Source organism: Chiloscyllium plagiosum, unplaced genomic scaffold (assembly GCF_037043375.1).
Source record: "Chiloscyllium plagiosum isolate Xiang-an unplaced genomic scaffold, Cpla_swu_hap1 HiC_scaffold_1, whole genome shotgun sequence".
Lineage (NCBI taxonomy): Eukaryota > Metazoa > Chordata > Chondrichthyes > Orectolobiformes > Hemiscylliidae > Chiloscyllium > Chiloscyllium plagiosum.
The window spans coordinates 158,585,892-158,609,485 of record NW_028270139.1 but is presented as its reverse complement, the minus strand read 5'-3'; the positions used below and the strand labels follow the sequence as shown (position 1 = coordinate 158,609,485).

The 23,594-nt window shown below is 42.3% G+C and overlaps 1 protein-coding gene across 1 annotated transcript in view; it reads right to left on the bottom strand.

Annotated features, from left to right (window-relative positions):
• Window positions 1-203: 203 nt before the first annotated feature.
• pcgf1 (polycomb group ring finger 1) overlaps window positions 204-23,594 on the bottom strand; it is a 49,332-nt gene continuing 25,941 nt past the window's right edge. Inside the window, exons 5-9 of the mRNA XM_043692849.2 lie at window positions 22,310-22,415; window positions 15,010-15,049; window positions 9,373-9,462; window positions 9,212-9,292; window positions 204-1,290 (exon numbers count right to left, since the gene is read on the bottom strand). Of these exons, the coding sequence (XP_043548784.1) occupies window positions 1,240-1,290; window positions 9,212-9,292; window positions 9,373-9,462; window positions 15,010-15,049; window positions 22,310-22,415 (368 nt within the window). The 3' untranslated portion in view covers window positions 204-1,239. The remainder of the gene's footprint in view (window positions 1,291-9,211; window positions 9,293-9,372; window positions 9,463-15,009; window positions 15,050-22,309; window positions 22,416-23,594) is intronic.

The window sequence follows — 23,594 nt, the reverse complement described above, 5'->3', positions numbered from 1 at the left end:
ATAGTGCCTGGCCTGCTTGGTTTTTCCCAGTACCTCCCTCTACCTACTCTGGTTCAATCAATTCGTTTAACCAAATGTTCAGCACTGTGCCAACATTCATTGCTCAGGCACATCCATGAAAATGTGACCACAAGGATACCCACTATGTCCATCCTTAATGGAGTTTGAGGAATAAATAGCACAACCTGTTTAGGGGTGGGGGGTCAGGGAGAAATAAAATACAAAATTTCATTTGCTTAGACTCCAAGCTTGATATCATTTTTGCGTTTGAAATTTACATAGAGGCACTCAATACTTGAAATAATCCAAAAGGTTTACAACAATACAGAACAAACCTTTACAGAAGTTGCAAAAGCACACATTCTTGAATTCCTTTTGGAAAAGAAAAGGAATATCTGGTACAGTGGAACAATTAAGGATGTTACAACACTACAAAAATTAACCGCAGAAGGAAGAGAAATAGATTTCAATTTCCACTGGTATCAGTCACAGGGGTTTTAAATCATGTGTAAAATTCTCCCCCCTTAAACAGAATGCTGTAGAACTCAATACTTGCTTGGGACTTAAGAATACAGTTATCAGTTCATAATGCATTATCTAAAAAAGCCATTCTGTTAGTGCAAATTTCACTGAAAGCTTCTTTAACACTAGATAGCCCATTTAAAAAAAGAGGAAATAAATAAGTATACAAACTATCCAACCTGTACGATTGGCTGCCTTTCTTTGTTCTGGACTGAGCGACATACAGCAGATAAGGTCCCATTGTACATTTGTTGGATTACTGTCAGCTTGCAGGCTGCTGGCAGGATTACTGTCAGCTTGCAGGTTGGATCGAGGCATGAAGTTTAGCTGAAGTATGTGTCAGAAGCAGTGTATGCTGAAAACACATTTGTCTTGAATATCTTCTTTTTGGAGGAGGCCAGCCAATTGTCCCTGCCCCAATTGGAGGGAATTCAATGACCAGTGAGGGCGGATGGATGGCAACAGTGGCAGAGTACATGGCTCTTTCACAAATTGCCACCAGGCTACAGAGACAGGGCTTGCCTTAAATTTACAAGCAGATCCAAGCTGGCTGGACACAGTCTATTTGGTAGGTGGAGATGCATAGACCACAGGATCTTAAGTAGGAATTAAATGTTTTCCAAAGTCCAGGCTTGCTCAGCATATCAGTTTTTTTTTCCTAAAAACAGTGACAGCACATTTTGATGCACTGGAAGAGTTGTTTGTCTGCCTCTGCTTTCACCTTCCTCGCTTCTCCTTCACACTGTATTGAAGGACCATTGGTGTAGGCTGAAGGAAAAAGTAGGAAGTGAAGTTAAATTCTCACCGTTACATAAAGGAAATAGTAGCAAGAATGGTCTCTATTTGGTGTTTGTTTTTAACTGGCGCAGACTCAACGGGCAAAGGGCCTTTTCCTATGCCGTACACCTCTAGGATTCAAACCCATAAGAACCCTTAAACATGTTCCATTATTCAATGTGATGTTCTACTCCACTTTACTGCCCATTCCCATATCCCTTATGTTTCAATGTCCAAAAATCCATCACTCAGTATTTAATGCACCCAACAATTGAGAATCTAAGTCAAGAATTCTAAACTTTCGAAGTGAATGAAGTGTTTCCAGAGTTCAGTTCTTATCCTGAGGTTATACCCCAGTCTTAGATCCTCCAGCCAAGGAAACAGACTTAGCTTCTACAAACAAAAACAGAGAGTGCTGAAGAAACTCAGCAGCTCTGACAACATCTGTGGAGGGAAATGGTTAATGTTCCAAGACTAGTGATTCTTCTTCAGAACCTGAGTTACTACGTGCAAGGTTAGGTGAATTAGCCATGGGAAAATGTGGGTGTACAGGGATAGGGGCTTTGGTGCATGCAGGATGCTCTTCAGGGTGTTGGTGTGGTCTCGATGGGTCAAATGGCCTGCTTCCATATCGTAGGGATTCTATGATTCTTCTACTCTGTCAAGCCTATTGAGAATTTTGTTTCACTCAAGGTGGTTTTTATTTTTTCTGAACTCAAGAATGTAAAGGCCCAGAATCAGACAACTCTGATTCCAGGCATCAATCTAGTGAGCCTTTACTGCATCTTGGAGACCAATATATCCTTTCTTTAACACGATGACCAAGACTGTACATCGTAACCCAGATGTAGTCTCAAAGTCCTATATAATTATAGCAAGACCCTTACTCATACATTAAAGCCACAGCTAACATGCCTAATTGCTTGCGCAGCTGAACATTAAATGTGGCAATCCATGCAGGTGAATCACCAAATTCTTTGATGAGCAATGTTTAAATAGTGTCATAACTTTTAAAAGCCACCTACTCCCAGACTTCTTACCAAAGTTATTGACCCTAGGACTACTATTCAAAGGATGCCAGACTATATCTTTTGATCCAGTTTTCCTCTGGCAGCCATAGCACAGGAAGTAGAATGCCGACCTGGCATTCAGGGGTCAAGTCAAGTCAAGACTCGAGAGTAGCTTTTATTTGTCATTGCTCCCATATACAACTGATACAGTAAAAGTGAGACAGCATTCCTCCAGGACTGAGGGTGCTACATGAACAGCACAAACTATTTAATCATACACAGGACGACATAGTGCATAAGAAGTGCAAAACACGAAGTCAGCAGGCACAGTGGTGTACAAATTACAGTGTAATAAAAGAATGAATTAATAAAACATTGCACGACTTTGAATTGCTGCTAGAACAAAGAGTTTCAGACGGAATAAAGTCTGATCATACTGTGTTAAGGAGCCTGATGTCTTGGGGGAAGAAACTGCTGCATTGTCTGGCCGTGAGATACCAAATGCTCTGGTACCTTCTGCCAGATGGCAGGAGGGAGAAAAGTTTGAGTGAGGGGTGTGTGGGGTCTTCCACAATGCTCTTAGGCATTCGGGTATGGCGTAGTGTGTAAATGTCAGTAATGGAGGGAAGAGAGACCCCCGATGATCTTAGCTGCCCTCACTATCCGTTGTCTTACGATCCAATCTGTTCCCAATCTGGACTGACTGAGGTATCCCAGACAAAGTCCAGAATCCAGATACAAAGGAGGTATTTAGGCCCAGGAGACTCTGCTTTCCAATCTGGTGTTGAGGAATGATAGTGTTAAATGCAGAACTGAAGTCTATGAACAGTAATCTGATGTAGGTGTCCCTCTTCTCCAGGTGAGTGAGAGCCAGATGGAGGGTGGTGGAAATGGCATCATCTGTTGAGCGGTTAGGACAATATACGAACTGCAGTGTGTCCGGCGGAGGGGCGGGGGGCAGCATGGTCTTAAAATGCCTCATCATAAGCCTCTCAAACACTTCATGATGATGGGTGCTAGTGCAAACAGGGCAGTAGTGCCACATCCAAGATTTGGGCTCAAAAATCCACGTCTACAGACCAGAACAGTATCATTCTCAGTAGGTCAGTACCAATTTCTGGTTCATCATGCTATTGTGAAATGCCTGGCCATTTAGCTTTGTTAAAGAAATAACAATATGCAAAATATTGCTGAAAAACTATAAAAGCATGATGAGACTAGGCTATTAAAAAAAACGAGCTGCATGAGCCACTACAGAAACTGAGGAGTTCAGTTCTCACTGAAATGGATGGGAAGCAGTTAGTGAGTTACACAGTCACTGGTGAGAGTGTCCTTTTGCAACACGATGCCAGTCACAAATGGAACATTTACACCCCTTCCCCTCAAGCCCTAGAGAAACTGCATTTACAGAACTTACATTAGTCCAAAAACTCTGCCTCGATGCAAGCAATACAAAATAACAGAAAATCCAACTCCTAAAGCTATTCATCAATGTCACTACCCAAGCTTCTCAACATACGCCATAAACAGTTTCCAAAATTGGGTCGTCATGACAGAACGAAGATGAAGTGTAGACTTCAACCTTTGTGCCCCATACTTTGGAACTTTCCCTCTTGACCTTTCACATTCATTTACACTAGAACACTAGCTTTTAGCCTTGGCATTGATCACCACCGCTAAGATTTCTCTTACAATTGCAAACCAGCTGGCAAATTCCACTACATTACGGGTAGGAAGGTAAATTTGTCAGAGTTTAGAAGATTGAGAGTTTATGACTCATGCCATTAAGTTGAGATAAAATCCAAACTGCATTCTGTGCAGAATCGAGGGAGTGCTGCAAGGAGAAGAAGGAGATCTTCAACACCCCATAAAGTTTATCTGGTCATTATTATGGTCACTACTTATTTGCCATACCTTTCTGACAAGCTTCTAATATTCCCTCCCTTATACCCAATCCTAGTGAAACTGTTGGGGGAACTGTGCTCCACTTCCACAACTTACTTATTGCTTTTATCATGTATCATTGCTACACAAACCTTTTCACATCTACATTTCCTGAACTTAGACCATTCCTCTCGAACATCCAAAAACCATTAATTAACAAATCAACACCAAGTCTACTTGGTCTGTTGATTTATTCTACAATAAAAGCAAATTACTGCAGATGCTGGAATCTGAAACCATAAAAGAGAAAATGCTGGAAAATCTCAGCAAGTCTGGCAGCATCTGTAAGGAGAGAATAGAGCTGACGTTTTGAGTCTAACTGACCCTTTGTCAAAGTTCTTATTTATTCTTCAATGTGTACACTATCCATTTATGTCACAGTCTGTCATCTCCCATAATATCTTTTTCTCTTGCCTTGTCTCGACTAGTACACAAGGACACAAGTTATGCTGCAGCTATACAAAACCCTGGTTAAACCCCACGTAGAGGATTTTGATCCTTTGCACATATTACTTGGCTTAAAACTCCATCTAGGTCCCTTATTACACAGCTTGCTTGAACACCAGCCTCAGTACAATTTAGGTGCAAACCATCCCAAAAGGTACATTCCTCATTTTCCCCCATACTTGAGCCCTACAAAGTGCAATCAAATTCAACTGCACTAGCCATCGTGTGACGCATTAATTGCTCTTGTCTTAACAATAAGATGTAAAAGCAAAAACAGGCCAGTGACTGGGGCTGCTGTGCTAATGAGATCATGGTTGATCTGATAATCCTCAACTCTGCCTTCCTGCTTTTTCTCCATAACCCTTGATTCCCTTACTGATTAAAGTATAATCAAGGCTGAGATGGACAGATTTTTAATGACCCAGCCTCGATAGCCCTCTCTGTGGTTAAGAATTCCACAAATCGGCTCCCCTCAGAAGAAATTCCTCCACATCTTTATTTAAATGTGTGACCCTTTATTCTGGGATTATGCCTTTTGCCCTGAGACTCTCCCAGAAGGGGAAACAACCATTCTGTATCTAACCTGTCAATCCCAAGAATCTTGTATGTTTTAGCATGGTCACCTCTCATTTTTCTCTGTTCCAACAAATACCAGCCCACTTTACTCAAACTCTCTCTCAAAAAAAAAAATCCCAGTCTAAAGAACTTTCTCTGGACTGCCTCTAATACCACTACATCTTTCCTTAGATAAGAAACCAAAACAGTTCACAGAATCCTGGCTGTGATCTGACTCATGCCCTGCATTTTAGCCAAAGTTCTCTACTTTTTATACTTCATTCCCTTTGAAATGCAGGCCATCATTCCATTTGCCTTACTTATTTTCCACTGAAATTGAAGCTAGCTTTTTGTGATTCGTGTACAGGAACTTCCAAATCCCTGTTCTGCAGCCTCTCTCTCTCTCTCTCTCTCTCTCTCTGTAAATAATACTCATCATCTCTATTCTTTCTGCTAAAGTGCAGCACCTCACATCTCTCCACATTATATTCCACCTGCCAAGTTTTTCACTCACCTAACCTGTCTATATCCCTTGACAAAATCTGTCATACTCCCCACTTCCTCTCCTACCTATTTTTATATCTTTTGCAATCTTGATTATTGTACATTCACTTAACCCAAGTCATTTATATTGCAAATACTTGTGGCCCTAGAAGTGATCCCTGTGATACACCACTAGTTGCCATCCTGAAAACTCCCCCTTATTCCAACTGCTTGTGTTCTGGTAGTTAGCCAATCCTGTTTGTTCTATCATACAACTTTCAACAACATATGATCGTATCTTATTACATAGTCTAATATGTGGTATCTTATCTAATGCCTTCTGAAAATGCAAATATATTATATCCACTACTTCTCACCTGAAATAATTCTAACAAATTTGTCAGGCATTATTTCCCCTTCATGAAACTATGGTGACTCTGCGTGATCATATTATGTATTTCTAAATGCTCTGCTATGAGATCTTTATAATACTCTTAACATTTTCACAGTAACAGATGTTTAGCTAACTAGCCTGTAGTTTTTTTTAAAATTCATTCATGGGATGATGGCATCCCTGGCTAGACCAGCATTCATTGCCCATCCCAGAGGGCAGTTGAGTCAACCACATTGCTGTGGGTTTGGAGTCACATGTAGGGCAGACCAGGTAAGGATGGGAGTTTCCTTCCCTTAAGGACATGAATGAACCAGATGGGCTTTCCCCCAACAATCGACAATGAATTCATGGTCATCATGAAACTCTTAAATCCAGATTTTTATTGAATTCAAATTTCACCATCTGCTGTGGCGGGATTTGAACTGGTGTCCCCAGGACATTAGCTGGGTCCCTGGATTAACAATTCAGTGATAATACCACAGTTAAATGGAATATATCTTAAAAGGAATGTGTCCAAGGAATAAGGCAGATGAGCCGAGGGCATGAGAGTGTAATATTGTAGGTATAATCAAAACTTGGCTGATAAAAATGAGCAGGATTGGTAACTCAACATTCTTTGATTACAGGGTATTCAGATGAGATAAAGCTGTAGATACAAGAGTGGTTGGAGTCACAGTAATGATTGAGGAATCAATTTTAGCAGTTAGGAGGAAATGATCATCAAATTGGACAGTATGGGCAAAAGAAAAACTATAAAAAAGACACAAAAGGATTATAGCCACTCCCCACCCCCACAAGCAAATCAGAGAGAGATAGAAAACCAAATGTGTAATGAAATTTCAGAAAAGTACAAAGAATAATAAGGCAGCAATTGAGATGTTGGAGGAAGGTATAATTACAACATTTAAAAGGCATCTGGATGGTTATCTGAATAGGAAGGGTTTAGAGGGATATGGGCCAAATGCTGGCAAATGGGACTAGGTTAATTTAGATTAGATTAGATTACCTTCGGTCCAACAAGTCCACACCGACCCTCCAAAGAGCAATCCACCCAAACCCATTCCCCTATGTTCATCCCTGACTAATGCACCTAACACGACGGGTCAATTCACCTAACCTGCACATCTTTGGAGTGTGGGAGGAAACCAGAGCACCCGGAGAAAACCCACGCAGACATGGGGAGAATGTGCAAACTCCACACAGACAGTTGCCCCAGGCTGGAATCGAACCCAGGTCCCTGGCGCTGAGAGGCAGCAGTGCTAACCACTGAGCAACCGTGCTGCCCCAAAGGTTGGGTCAGCATTTATTGCTCCTCCCTAATTGCCCAGAGAGCTCAATATGATGGAGTCTTAAAGCAAGATGAAAAGCACAGGAAGAATAAAAACAAAAAGAGAAATTACAGAAGCTAAGAGATTGTATGAGAAAGCATTAGTAATTCGAATAAAGGAAAACCTAAAGCAGTTTAAAGTATATTCTTAATTGTTTAAAATACATGAGGAAAGAGTAGGGCTCATTAGGGATGATAAGAATAAACTATGTGGATCTGGAAGGTGAGGGTAGGGTCCTCAATTAATACTTTTCATCGATCGTTACAATATTAAAGGTTGATGCAGGTACAGACATCAGGTAGGTACAGAGCGAGATACATTATCAGGCCTGGACGAAATCAATTCCAGGCTGTTGAGGGAGGAAATATTAGTTGCTCTCGCACTAATTTGCAGATCCTTTCTGGCCATAGATGAATTTCCAGAGGATTCCAGAGTTATTGAAAAAACAGAGGAGAAAGACTAGAAAATTACAGGCCAGTCAGTCAGTTTAACCCCAATGATCAGGAAGTAATTAAAAAGAATTCGGAGGAACAGAATATATCTGCACTTGGAGAGAGAATGATTAATTAGCATAAATTTGTTAAGGGAAAGTAATGTTTGACAACTTTGATCAAATATTTTGAGGGGGTAATCTGGAGTGTTAGGAGGGCAATTCATTTGGTGGCCTTTGATCAGGCTTTTGATTGGTCCCTCACAGCAGATTGGTCAAGAAAGAAAGAAAGTGGCACATTAGATCCAAATTCCTTTGAGGCACGGAGCAGAGAATGATGGTAATTGGATGTTTCTCGGTTTGGAAGTCAGTTTCCATCAGGGTTCTACAGCGTTCAGTGCTGGAGTTACTGCTGTTTGTTGTGTATATTGATGATCTGGGCATAGGTGTAGATGTGTTCTTCAGAAGGTCATGGCTGACAAAAATTGATAGAGTGGTAAAAAGAAAAGACTTCAGCTAAGAGAACAGCAGCAGATTTTAGAAACTTGGGGACTGTTGTCTCCAAAGCAGAGGGGTTAAGTGCAGATATAAAGACATGTTCCAAATACATAAAAAATTAGTTTTAGTAGAGTAAATAAAGGGAAATTGTTGCTACTGGTAAAAGTCAGTAACTAGATGACACCATAGTGTTTATAGTCCATACAAGGCTCTCCTTTATCTGGCCTTGTTTCGGGAACCTTCTCTTTCTTTCTCCCTCAAGCACAGTAATCAAGCAGCTACTTGCACACGCCGAAGGACGTGGTGCTTGAAAAGCACAGCCGATCACGCAACATCCAAGGAGCACGAGATTAGTTGTTTCGGGAACAAGCTCTTCATCAGGAATGAGGCTTGTGGGCCAAGAGGGCTGAGAGATAAATGGGTGGGGGTGGGGCAAGGGGAAGTGATAGGTCAGAGAGGAGGGTGGAGTGGATAGCTGGGAAGAAAGATGGTCAGGTAGGACTGTTCAAGAAGCAGTGCAGAGATGGAAGGTTGGGACTGGGATAGGTTGTGGGGATGGGAAATGCTTCACCCTCCTCTCTAACCTACCACTTTCACCCCCACCTTCACCTACCTATCGCACTCCCAACCCCAAACCCTCCCATTTATCTCTCAGCCTCCTTGGCCCACAAGCCTCATTCCTGATGAAGGGCTTATGCCAGAAAGGTCGATTCTCCTGCTCCTTGGATGCTGCCTGACCGTCTGGGTTTTTCCAGCAACACTCTTAAACTTGAGCATCTGCAATCCTCATTTTCTCCTCGCTACTTGTGTACTAATCACTCACCTTGCCGTACCATCTCAAGAGCCAGAGCTGCTTCATAGTCATGTGCTCTGGCAAAGGCTCATTGTCAAACAATATTTGCACCTGCAGAAAGAAAGTCAGTTATATTATAGCAAATCTTGTGAAGAAACAAATGAATTCCTTGCTAACCCTCCATAACTTACCTGTTGCTGATCGATCACATTAATTCTATGGCATAGAACTCTCCTCAAGTGCCTGATCTCTGCTCGGACAGAACATCGGACGTACTTTTGCTGCAAGTGTTAAAAAGAGAAAGTATTTTAGTAGTGTAGCTTTGTTCTCACTTCAATTCCCTGGACAGAAAGAACTATAAAAAAACCATCAAGGTATCAAATTCACAAAGCCATATAGACCCTAGTGGGCCTCAGGTTTAGTCACATGGCTGATAGACCACTGCTCCAACTGGACTTGGTATCCATTGATTAAAGGTAAGGGAGGGAAAAAAATGCAAGGTCTAATAAATTATTAAGCCATGATATTCTCCCCGAGATGGTGGCAGCTCTGGCACACAGTAAACCTGGCTATTGACCTTGTTCTGAATTCCAAACTACGCACTATCAGCACAAACAGGTGAGCACCCAGGAAATTTCCAAATAGATTTTCATAGATATCATTGATCTCTGCAGAAGAGAGTTTATTTTACAGTGGCATCACATCATTGCAAAAGCTCCTTATAATATTCCATTGCCACGTATACCAAATAGCATAATACCATCTGCCTCTATGAAACACTGGACTTCCAACATAACAGCAGCACAATCCATAAATCACTTGCACGTAGGTGCGCTTTGAGTTAGCTATGAAATGTGTGGCAGCTTTCAGTACTATTAGAAAACAAGTGACAGGCTTGGGTCTGGACATAAATGCCGTCCAATCACATGCCCCATGTGGAATCTGGAGGACCGTGTCCCACCCAAGTGCTTAATCCTGCTCACACTCTTAGGTTCCACAATTTTGAGAATACAAAAGTGGAGGCTCTTGCTCTGATTATTATTCAGCAATAATCTCCACTCCTCTATATATACACACACACACACTCTTCTTACAATGGGACAAAACTGAATTGAGATGAGCTGTGGTTTATCCTCAATGATCTCAGGCCCAGCCAACATGAGCATCATCCAAACCTGTGTTTGGGTGAGGTACTGCAGCGAGATTAAGAAACAGTACTTGGACAGGCCATTACCAGAGAGAAACAAAAAGGGAAACACATTCTGTACAAAAAAAAATCATTTATCTGTACTGGAACTTTTAATGACATGCTTCTGGATTGAATATTATACTTTTGCAAATTATACATCAAGTGATTCTCTTCATATTAGAATTTGTTTCCTTTGCATTTTGTTCCACTTTGGTGGTGCGAACATTGCTGTCCTTCTGAAATTTCTCCAAATTGTATTCTTCATACTATATCCTGCTAACATTATTTCTTCACTGTTTAATGGGGTGTGGACATTACTGGTAGGGTCAGCATTTGTCATTGATCTTAAGCAGAGAGGGTTAGTTGGCTATTTCAGAGGGCAGTTAAGAGTCACAGTACTGTGAATTTGGACAGACAATGGCTCCAGACCAGGTAAGGGCTGTAGATATCTCCCCACTCAACACAAAGGACATGTGAATCAGACATTTTTTTAAAAAAAAAGACAATCAATTTTCAGTAATGATAGCCATGAAATTAACATTTACGTTCCAGTTTTATTAATTCAATTTAAATATCTACCAGCCCCAATGGAGACCAATCGACCAATCACAAAACCCATAATTGCTTTTGTTTTAAAAAGGATATGGGGACAAAATGTATTGGCGTTGCAGGGAGATTACAAGGCAAAACAAAATTGTAGCAGCACAGAAGGACGCGATGTGAGTAAATTGGGTACACAACAGCATGAGATGGTGAGTGGTAGAGCAGGTACAAGAGTGCCTATGGGAGCACGTGTGTGGGAACAAGGAGGACAGGGTATATGCAGGAGAGCACATGGACACAAGAGCATCAACGAGAGATTGTAGGAGAGCATCAGAAAATGTCAAATGTGTCGTAAAGAAGTAAAGACTTGCATTTATACCACAAGATGTAGGATCAGAATTAGGTCATTTGCCCATAGAATCTGCTCCAACATGATCATGACTAAATTGTTTCTCAGGGAGAAAAAAGTGAGGACTGCAGATGCTGGAGATCAGAGTCGAGTGTGGGGTGCTGGAAAAGCACAGCAGGTCAGGCAGCATCCAAGGAGCAGGATCGGGCTTGTGGGTCGGGGCTGAGAGACAAATGGTTGTGGTGGGGGGGGTGGGGGGAAAGAGTTGGGAGGAGGTGGTAGCTGGGAAAGAGATAGGTGGATGAAGGTGAGGGAGAATGTGATAGGTCAGAGGGAGCAGTGATGGATAGGTCTGGAGGGCGTTGCCAAATTGGAGGCTTGGGACTAGGATAATGTGAGGGGAGGGGGGGGGGGGGGGAAGGATGGTTAAAAAAAAAAGGGAAGAGGAAGCTGTTGAAATCCACATTAATTCCAAATGGTTGTGGAGTCCCAAGTTGGAATATGAGGCGTTCCTCCTCCAGGCACTGGGTGTTAACGGTTTGCCGGCAGTTTGAAATGAAGAGGTTGAGGGCGGGTAGCAGGTCAGCACAAGGTGTCCACGTGGATGGGGTTTTGGCAGAAGTTTGTAATGAAAAGAGGTCAAACGCGGGTAGCAGCCAAACCAGTACCACAACCCACAAGCCTCATTCTTGAAGGGCTTATGCCCGAAATGTTGATTCTATGGCACCTTGGATGCTGCCTGACCTGCTGTTCTTTTCCAGCATCACACTCTCGACTCTAAATTGTTTCTCAAGGCCATTCTCCTACCTTCTCCCCCCTTAACCCTTAATCTCCTTACTAAATAAAAACCTTTGTTTTGAACACACTCAGTGACTCAGCCTCCACAGTCCTCTGCGACAAGGGGTTCCACAGATTCACCACCCTCCAGCTGAAGAAATTCCTTCTCATCTCAATTCTAAAGTGTCGTCCGTTCATTCTGAGGCCGTGCCCTTGGCTCCTACTCTCTCCTACTATTGGAAATATCCTTGTGTCAACTGCATCCAGGCCTCTCAACAATCTGAGTTTCAATGAATCAGATTCCCCATCAACCTTCCACATTCCAGGTAGAGACCCAGAGTCCTCAATCGCTGAAATCTAGCCGTGCTGTAAAGTAGGAAAGTGCAGCAGCCATTTCATGTAGAACAAGCTCTCAGAGATGGTACGGTGATAATGTCCAGATGATTTGGTTAGGGATAGATATTGGCACTGGAGCCCAAGGATCTTCTGTCTCCATTTGAGAATGTATGGATGGTTTAATGCCTCATCTGAGAGCAGTGCTTGGAGCACTGACCATGTCAGCCTGGATTCTGGTGTTCAAATTTCCAGAACAGAGCATGAAATAATGAGTTTCGGATGGCAAGTGAGAGTGCTACTCACTGAGTTGTGGTTCACAACTTAGAGCTGAGCAGGAGGAGAGGGACGTTAGAAAAAGAGTGGAGTCTTAAAGTTAAAACAAAAATGCTTGCAACACACAGACATCAATTTATACCTTAAAAACATCTCACCCGATTCCAGATTTTAAGGGAAAAAAAAAGTTTTGAAACGAAAGTTGTACAACATCAATATTCGCCAACGAGGAGGAGCAGGTGTGTCTGAAATCCACCTGACATCACACTGCATGATTTAACAACTCCAATGTTATTTACTCTATGCATGTGTCCACTGGGGAAGGGAGGAGGGGTACACAGACTGCTTTCTGACAAGAGTGGGAATAATTGAATTCTACTTCAATGATCTGAGAACACAGGATGAAAAAAAAAAATCAATAGACCCCATCTGCTGCAGTGTAGTGATGTGAAATGATTCGTGACCCTTGAGCCCTTGCATTAACTGCAGGCTTTGTATCTACTTCATGTTAAATATGTTTTGGATTTACAGAGGGTCTGGCTATTAGAACAGACACACACAGAATAAAACGCCTTCTGCATCTGGGAATTGTGTCAGAGGAGCACGTAAGCAGAATGACTTCAGAGTATTCTGCCAGTACATAATGCACTTAGGACTCCTTACAAAGTTCATTAATCACCTGGTTAATGATCTCTTTCCTACCCTCCCATCCAACTGAAGAAAGTGACTTTCAAGGCTGTAGGTTGTGGTTTTGACTTCGAGACTCAAAATGCAGAAGTTCAGATAACACATCACACCATGAATTCAATAATTCAGCTGGATTCTTGGAAAAATTCCTGACTGGTTTGCCAGTGATTTCAAGGAAGGGAACTTCCGCCTGCTCCCTGATCAAGCCTTACGAAGGCCAAAGTCACTTAATGCTGTCTGAGACAGGTCAAGCACTCACCTTGGCTGGAAGGTCAATTAATATCAACACAACATCCTATGTCTGCCACAACTTTCTCAGGACAATTAAAGAGGAGTAATCCTGGCCAAGTCTCAATTATTGTCCATATCCCAGTAAGAAAGGGGTTGATCAGGAACCTCATCAACATCAAACAGCCATTATCCTCAATGAGGACAAAGTCATTTAACCTGGATCATTGTTCATTTCTCCTTCACTTATCTGAACTTTGGTGGGCTGACAGCAATACCAGGGAGATTGCATGTACATTTGTTGTCATGATTGGTACAATGAAATGCTGTTAACCACACATTCCATAGGTTTGCACAGAAATGCAGCTAGCTGTCCAAGGATGAATGCTGTCGGGCAGAATTGGCCTCAAAGTATACCTAACTCATGTGCTGACCTGAAAAGTTACAAGTACAAGTAATGTAACCTGCAACATCGTTGCACTTGGTAAGGCTACTGCTACCAACCTACAACAATTTGCATCGATCAGGACATTCTGCTATAATGTGCATTTCATCAGCACAAATTGGGTATGATGTAACTGACAAATCGTGGATGCTATTTGGATACTGCAAACTCTCTACTGAACGGGTATAGTAATTTTCTATTAGCAACCTTCAACAGCTCGATCTTCTATAGCAGCTTTCCATATTACTCACATGTACACCCATACACACCCACAAATATACACACACACACACACACAACTCTCCCTCACACACCTACACATCCACATGTATACCCATACACACTCAAATATACCCACACACACAAACACACATGCACACAGACACACATATCCTCACGCACACACCCACACATCCTTCGACACACACACCCCCACACGCACTCAAACATGCCCACACACACCCCCCCCCACACACACACCCCCACCCCTCACATGCACTCAAACATACCCATACATCACCCCACACACACTCACAGCACGAGGTTGTGGAGGAACACAGCTGTCACATTATAGCAGAACGACCTGTATATTGTACCTTAAGTGCTGGAAAATCAGCCCCACAGTCTTTCACAGGAGTCAGACTGATAAAATTGGACACTGATCCACATTAAGTGAAATTACTTCATGTGCTTCAAAGTTTGGTCAACTAAGCAGGTTTTATGGAGCATGGTAATGGAAGAGAGACAGGTCAAGAGGTTTAGGTCTCAGATAGCTGGGGATATGGCCAATGTGGTGAAGTGATGAAATTGGGAGTGGTCAAGAGACTAGAATTGAAGGAGTGCAGCAGCCTGAGACTCAAGGAGGTTACAGAGAAAGGGAGAGACAAAATAACAGTGACATGAACGTGCGACTTTAGAAATTTAGATCTACTGTTGGTGAGTGTCAGATGCAAAGTAAATGCAGCAGTTGGTGACCAACATGGTCCAACTTCATATCTTACCTGCAACACGAGTTTCCCTTTCTCTTTACCCAGGGAGGAGCTGCATGACAAAATAGAAAAACACAAGTCTGTATACAGGTTGCATCACCGCCAAGGAACAAAACTCAGTAAAAACAAAAGTCCCCATAATATTTATGAATCTGAACATACTGGGCACCTGACTTAAGTACCACAATATGTCTGGGCCTGAGTCGGTTGAATCAGAATAGCCCAGGCCAAACATGTCAATGCTGGTGCACACATGGGGCAAGTATGTGAATTTGTGAAGGCAAGTAGGCTCTAGTTGCAGAGTGCTCCATTACATCACAATTTAAAGCTAACCAACTCAGTTGGTTTACAAAGCAGATCAAGACTTCCCAGTGCCACCACCAATGGACTAGGCAGCCTCCTGAACTGAAGAAGGACTGGTTACAGACTCGGTTCAGTTTAGCTAAGTCACAATCTTCACAGGGTCCATGCTGCTGGGCGAAAGGTCTAAATGTGACAGGTAGGCAATTGAGCAAGGCTACCTACACAAAGGACAGGTCATATCCAGTTAATAGGTGATATTTGAAGAGACGAGAATAGAAAAAAAATTGAAGGGAAAAACACACAAAAAAGCAAGCAACATCACACACAGGCTACAATCGTCATGGGAACAGGGAAACAAAATATAAAATTCAAATGAAGTTCACCTCTTAAACTTGCAGCAATAATGGTTACAAACTGAATTATTTTCTTAATGCACTCCCAATAAACTCAATGCGGCTGATCAATCAGACCATGGTGACTCTCTAATTGTTTTTTATTATTATGCGAAACATTTTATCCCATGTGCAATAGCTGAATAATAAGCAGATTTACATCAAGCTGCCTGAGTCCCAACAAGGTTAACCCGGTTTCATGAATAAAAACAACCAGCATCAATTCTCATTATTTTGGTGGAAGTGTTAACTCAATATCTCTAATGAAATTTGGTACTGAGCTATTCCCTCACTTCTCTGCTTATCAATCCCTTAGAATCTGATCTTTTGTCTGCACTAGTTTACTGTGGCACCTGGATGGAATTAAGGGGCACATTTACACGCCAACATTCAAAAAGAACGTAAAGCTTGACCTTCTGACTACCATTAAACTGAAGCTGCCAATGAGCCAAGGCTGACAACTTTAGCACTGTGGCAAAGTAGTCTTTGCTGAGGCTGGTGTGTGAACTGAGGCCTCTTCTACTTATCAAGGAAAAATTAACAAAGTCCTGTGGCATAATTACCTACAAAAGCAAAGCCAATTTTTTTCCTTGCTGATATTTATCACTCAAATAATATCCACAATTAAATGATTTTGATTATCATATAGCTGATAGCAGGGTCTTGCTGAGTACATTAACCATAAAGTGCTTGAGATGTCAAAGTTATGAAAGATGTCACAGAAATCATTGTTTCTTTCTGGCTGCAGCTTGTGAATATGGTAGTTTTTATAATCATGTTATAGAATCTCTACAGTGTGGAAATGGCTATTTAGCCCACACGAACTCACTGAAGAGCATTCCACCCTGACTCTCACCACCCCTCCATCGTTTCTCTACAACCCTGCGTTTCCCATGGCTAACCCAACTACACACCCCTGAAAACTATGGGCAATTTAGCAAGGCCAATCCGCCAAACTTGCACATCTTTAGACTGTGGGAAGAAACCAGAGCATCCAGAGGAAACCCACAGACATGGGGAGAACATGCAAACTCTACACAGACAATCGCCTGAGGATGGAATTGAACCCAGGACGCTGGTGCTGTGAGGCAGCAGTGCTAACCACTGAGCCACCGTACTGCCCTTTAACTGATGAGAAAACCAGCTAGCAAGAGTCAAATTCCAAGTTACGAAACTTGGTTCAATAAATTTGGTATTCGAGGTTAACACCAGAAAACACCAGAGGACTTCCCTTCCACCATCCTTATGGCTGCCAGGCTTGTAACTCCTGTAATAGCTCATTCTCCTCAGGACAACTGACATCATCAGTGGCTCTTTGGGTGAAAGCTGCTGCTTTCAATTGTGCCTTGGATAGGAAGCCAGCAGCCACATCAATTAAAAAGGTTCTCTTTCGTGAAAATCCAGATTTCAGTTTCCCACTGAAGAGGGATTTCTGACAAAGAAAAACTGGCTCCTTCTTTCCAAAACATCAGCCTCAGGGTGAGGTAGGAAATATATAATCAGCCAAGGGTGCTGTACCAGCTACACCACTGGAAAATACAAGCGTTTGAATCAAACCACGGAGTTAGTCACAAAGATGCACAGCACGGAAACACACCCTTTGGTCCAGCTCTTCCATGTCAAACAGAAATCCTAACCTAATCTAGTTCAATTAGTCAGCACCTGGCCGCATATCCCTCTAAACCCTTCCCATTCATATAATTATCCAGATGCCTTTTAAATGTTGTAATCGTACCAGCCTCCACCAATTCCTCTGGCAGCTTATTCCATAAACACACCACTCTCTGCGTGAAACTGATATAACACAGGAGGTAGCTATTTGGCCATTTTGTCCGCACATTTAGCAACTAAAAAGACTAGAATTCTCTGAAATGCCTTCCAAAATCCAACTTGGTTATTAATTTATTGCTATGTGTGGGTAAATTACCTGCTGTGCAGTCCATATTAGTAAACTAATTACATTTCAAAAGCATGTCATTGATTGTGAAGAGTTTTGGGATGCCCTGATGTTGTGAAAGGAGCTATATAAATGCAGGTTTGTTTTCTTTAAAAAGGAATTATTTTCAGGATAAAAGAACACGCGTCAGCCTATCTCCAACAAGATCTTAGGAAAGGTTGGAGGCAGTTTAGAAAAAGTTCACTAGGTTGATCCTGGGTATGTAGGAGAAAGTGAGGTCTGCAGATGCTGGAGATCAGAGCCGGAGATGTGTTGCTGGAAAAGCGCAGCAGGTCAGGCAGCATCCAGGGAACAGGAGAATCGACGTTTCGGGCATAAGCCCTTCTTCAGGAAGGGCTTATGCCCGAAACGTCGATTCTCCTGTTCCCTGGATGCTGCCTGACCTGCTGCGCTTTTCCAGCAACACATCTCCGGCCCTGGGTATGTAGGGACTGTCTGAATAAGAGAGGTTAAATAGGTTGGGCCTATACTTATTTAATATAGAACATTACAGTGCAGTACAGGCCCTTCAGCCCTCGATGTTGCACCGCCCTGTCTTACTAATCTGAAGCCCATCTAACCTACACTATTCCATGTCCGTCCATATGATTGTCCAATGATGACTGAAATGTACATAAAGTTGGCGAATCTACAGGCAAAGCATTCCAATACCTTACTACTCTGAGTAAAGAAATTACCTCAGACATCTGTCCTATATCTATCACCCCTCAATTTAAAGCTATGCCCCCTCATGCTCGCCGTCACCATACTTGGAAAAAGCTCTCCCTGTCTACCCTATCTAACCCTCTGATTGTCTTATATGTCTCTATTAAGTCACCTCTCAACCTAAGCTATTTAAGCTTAGAAAATTGAGAAGAGACCTTTTGAGACAAAAGGATCTTAGGAACTTGACAGAATATTGTGGAGAGGTTGCTTCAACTTGTGGGAGAGTCAAGGACCAGAGGGAATAATCCCAGAGTCGGGATTTGCCCATTTAAGACAAAGATGAGGAAGAAATTCTTTTCTGAGAGTGGCCAAAAAGAACGTTTTGCTGCAGCAGGCTATCAAGCTTGAGCAAGCACACTAAAAAGGTGGAGATAAAAGATTTTTTAATCAGTATGAGAATCAGGGTTATGGGGAGAAAACAAGGAAGTGGATTTGGAGATAATCAGATTCACTATAAACCGCACTGAAGGTGGAGGGGATATAATGGGCTGACAGGCCTACATCTGCTTTTATATTTTATGGTATATTAGGCAGCAAATTTCAATCCAAATCTTGTACTGCACTTCACATAATTTATATTCACCCTAACAAAACAAAAGGGCTGGAAATGAAGATTACCGATTACGTGAAAAATCTAAAGTGCAAATGGGAATGAGCTGATGGACATACTGCGTGCATGCTCACTTGGTCCAGTTCTCTTTCTATTTTGGGCTTTCCAGTATCACGTTCCCTTTTCTGCTTCCAAAGCTGCTCTTCCCCTCTCAAATTCCCCTTCCTCCTCCCCATTCCCTTCAACTCTTGGTTTGATGTTACTCCACTTACAACTGCTCCACCCAATTTCTATCTCACATCATCAGCTGCCATCCTGATCATACATCTCACCCTCAACCAAACCCCATAGTTCCTTCAGTGGCTTCTTATCCACTTCACTTCTAGAGTCTCCTCATCTCTGCTCCCAATCTCATACTTCTCCTGTTCCCATTCTTGTGCTCTCTCTTTCCATTTTTTGGCACCATGTTTGTTGTTCTTCAATCTCATTCTGAGTTCTCACTGTTTACTTCTCTAAAACTCTTGTTGCAGAGCAAATCAGTAATACCTTGAAACAAAATTGTCATGCTGAACAGAGGTTGATGTGGCCTGACATTTTGACTGAAAATTGGGCGAGGGCAGGGGGTGCGGGGAACAGGAAGAGAAGGCTGTTTTAACCTCTATGCCTTGTATAAATGGAAAACCAGTACTTTGTTCTTTTGTTTTATTCTTTAAAAAGACATTCACTGGGATCACTTTTGTTCCCCTCCAAAAACAAAAAGAAAGCACATTTGAAGTTATTGACAGGCAGAAAGAGACCCAGTCTCCTTAAACACTGCTGGTAAACTATTTATCAGAGTTTTCAACAGCTTTATGCGCAAGCTTTGCTGATAGCAACACATCCAAACTAATTGCTTTAAAATTAGTATCGACCCCAGTGCCTTCCAGCTGCTGCAAATTCACCAGATTGAGTGATGAATCTGGACTCAGACAAGCCGCTCGATAGGAATTTTTCATTTTTCCCCTTTGTGTATTGATTGAACATGCTCCCTGCCTTCTGCTTTGTACAAAGCCAGCTCACCCTTCTCTCTCTCCCCCTGATCCCTTCTCTGCTGTCAAGGTAACAATCCACAAGTGCTTCGTGCAATAATTAAAATCAATGCAGGCAACAGTTTTGCTCAGGTCAGAAATACCAGTGCATGGGATACACAAGCAAATCAGATGTGACAGTGCAGGTGATGTCCATGTAAACAGAACAAAAAAAAACTTTCAGATGTGCCAAGGGTGGAACATCACTAGTGTTTAAGTGATTTTCACAGATGGGCATTTCATAGACTTGTAATCAGACAAAAAATTATGGCAAGTTAATTAAGATATAAGGAATTATGGCCACAAGCTTGGAGCTACCTGTTCCTTTTGTCCTTTAGGAGATTTTGCTGTGCAAAAAAATGTTGACAAAGAACATTCCTGAAGTAATTCATTGCACTTGCTACACTCACCGATAATTATGAGTTGTGGTGAAGTGTTGTGAGAATGTAAGCTTTCTTTTCACTGCCACCTCAACTGATGATGATGCAGGACAGTCCATACACCAGCCTGAATCAGAAAAACCCTCCGAAGTCGAGGAAACATGTTAAATCAACAAACCTTTACATTCGACAGCCTTTACAGGATGAGCAAGGTATGGGACTAAGAACAACATTGAACAAACATTATTTAATCAATTAAAAAAGAAGCATGTGCACCCTGATTGCTTTACTGGCTAATATTTACCCTGAGTAGTCATCCCACCTGGGGCCAGTAACTTTGTTAGTTCAACCAAATGACCACATAATGTGCAAGAACGCTGCTAGCCAGTGGTGGGGATTGGGGGGCGGCGAGTAGGAATGAGTGGTAGTTGCGATGCCAAAGAGATACATGACATCGTTCAAATTTTGGTTCGGATCACTCAAAACAATGTGGATAAGTTTATTAGAAACTACCAGCCCTGTACAGTCAAGCATAGACATGACTGGTGCAATGCACACTGGGTCACTGGATAGCTTCTCTGAAATTGTTGACAATGAGTGACTGTCCTTATTTCTAGAAGGGGAACTCTTAATAAGGGAGAATGGCATGGGTAAAATTTGGCATGGAACCCAACAATCTTTAACTTGGAAGAATGGAAATTCTCGTCACGAAATCCATCTACTTTGCAAATGCATTGTAACTGAAACTACAAGGCATCTTGCTCACAGAGACTGATCAAGCTGTTGAATATTTACAGCACTGATGAATTGATATTTTTGAACATCACTGCGTAAGATCTAGAAACTGAATAGAAGCTTGCCACCTGGTGTCCATCCAGCATTCAGGGCAGATGTTTAAAACTGAAAGCCCATAGATAAGGGAGACCAGCCAGCCCTTGCTGATGCAGATACCCCACCCCACCCTAATAAAAGAACAGGAACAGAATAGAAAGATCTGCACTCCTATATACAACTAATTAAGTACTTCTGAAGTTTAGTCATTTTTGTACTGTAGGAAATGAAGAAGGTAGCTTGTACATAGCAAGCTCCCAAAAGCAGCAATGTGATAATGGCCAGATGGTCTGTTTTTCTGATGTTGATAAAAGGATAAACATTGCACAGGATAGAAACTTTCTCTGCTCTTCTTTGAGGTGGTGCCATGGAATCTTTCACACCCACCACCTGATAAATGTGGCACCTCTGCCAGTGCGACTCCCTCAGCACAGCCCAGGGAGGAGCATGTCTTGGCAGAGGCATTCTGATCCTATGGTCGCTTGCCTCAATCAAGGCCCAACTGCCTTTTAGACAAATTTTCCGAAAGTATTTGGCAGTTTCTGGGATTGATGACAGAACATTAGATCGATCCTTAACAGGTGGGTGTGTCAGGATGGCTCAATCCAGAACCAGGGGTCACAGTCAAGAGGATACAGGTTAATCATTCATGACTAAGGAGGAGAAATTTCTTCAGCCTGGAAAATTCACTACCACAGAAACTAGTCAAGGCCGGAATATTGAAAATGGAATTAGAATATTAGGTGGTTATTTTTGACTGGTGCGAATTTGATGGGCCAAAAGGGCCTTTTTGTGGTGCTGTAGACCTCTATGACTCGATTGTATAATTTCAAGGAGGAATTGGATATAGCTCATTGAGCAAAAAAGAGATTAAAGTATACAGGGAAAAGTAGGAAAAAGCAACGGAGTTGGATCATCAGCCATAATGAATGGCAGAGTAAGCTCAAGGGGCCAATTGGCCTATTCCTGCTCTTTTGCACTTTTAAGACTGTTCACCATCCGATACCACCCTTTAACTGACTCCCAAGGCATTCTTTCCAGATTATTTTAAAGTACAGATAGGAGTTGACACAGTTTAAAAAAAAAGTGGGATCTATTAGCAGGGAATTCTTTAAAAATAAACTCACCCGTGTCTCTCCAAGCAGAGTGAAACCTGCTCATCGTATCTGTAGTAGTGGGCTTTGGAGTGATCGAAAGTTGTGTAAGGAGAACTGGTCAGGTCCGGTGACATAGCTGACAAAAGAAGGCGGGGAAAAAAATTTACATAAAATTGCAGACATCAGCAGGTACTGATCACACATGCATAAACCCGCACACAGAATGGCTCATTCGAAATGACCTGCTACTGTGCTATACATTTAAAGTCATAGAGATGTACAGCACGGAAACAGACCCTTCAGTCGAACCTGTCCACATTGACCAGATATCCCAACCTAATCTAGTCCCACCTCACAGCACCCGGCCCATATCCCTCCAAACCCTTCCTATTCATATACCCATCCAAATGCCTCTTAAATGTTGCAATTGTACCAGCCTCCACCACTTCCGCTGGCAGCTCATTCCATACACATACCTCGGGGTGAAAACGTTGACCCTTAGGTCTGTTTTATATCGTTCCGCTCTCACCCTAAACCTATGCCCTCTAGTTCTGGACTCCCTGACCCCAGGAAAAAGACTGTCTATTTACCCTATCCATGCCCCTCAATTTTGTAAACCTCTATAAGGTCACCCCTCAGCCTCCGACGCTCCAGGGAAAACAGCCCCAGCCTGTTCAGCCTCTCCCTGTAGCTCAAATCTTCCAACCCAGGCAACATCCTTATAAATCTTTTCTGAACCCTTTCAAGTTTCACAACATCTTTCCGATAGGAAGGAGACCAGAATTGCACGCAATATTCCAACAGTGACCTAACCAATGTCCTGTACAGCCGCAACATGACCTCCCAACTCCTGTACTCAATACTCTGACCAATAAAGGAAAGCATACCAAACGCCACCTTCACTTTCCTATCTACCTGCGACTCCACTTTCAAGGAGCTATGAACCTGCACTCCAAGATCTCTTTGTTCAGCAACACTTCCTAGGACCTTACCATTAAGTGTATAAATCCTGCTAAGATTTGCTTTCCCAAAATACAGCACCTCACATTTATCGGAATTAAACTCCATCTGCCACTTCTCAGCCCATTGGCCCATCTGGTCCAGATCCTGTTGTAATATGAAGTAACCCTCTTTGCTGTTCACTACACCTCCAATTTTGGTGTCATCTGCAAACTTACTAACTGTATCTCTTATGCTTACATCCAAATCATTTACGTAAATGACAAAAGGTAGAGGGCCCAGCACCGATCCTTGTAGCACTTCACTGGTCACAGGCCTCCAGTCTGAAAAACAACCCTCCACCACCATCTGTCTG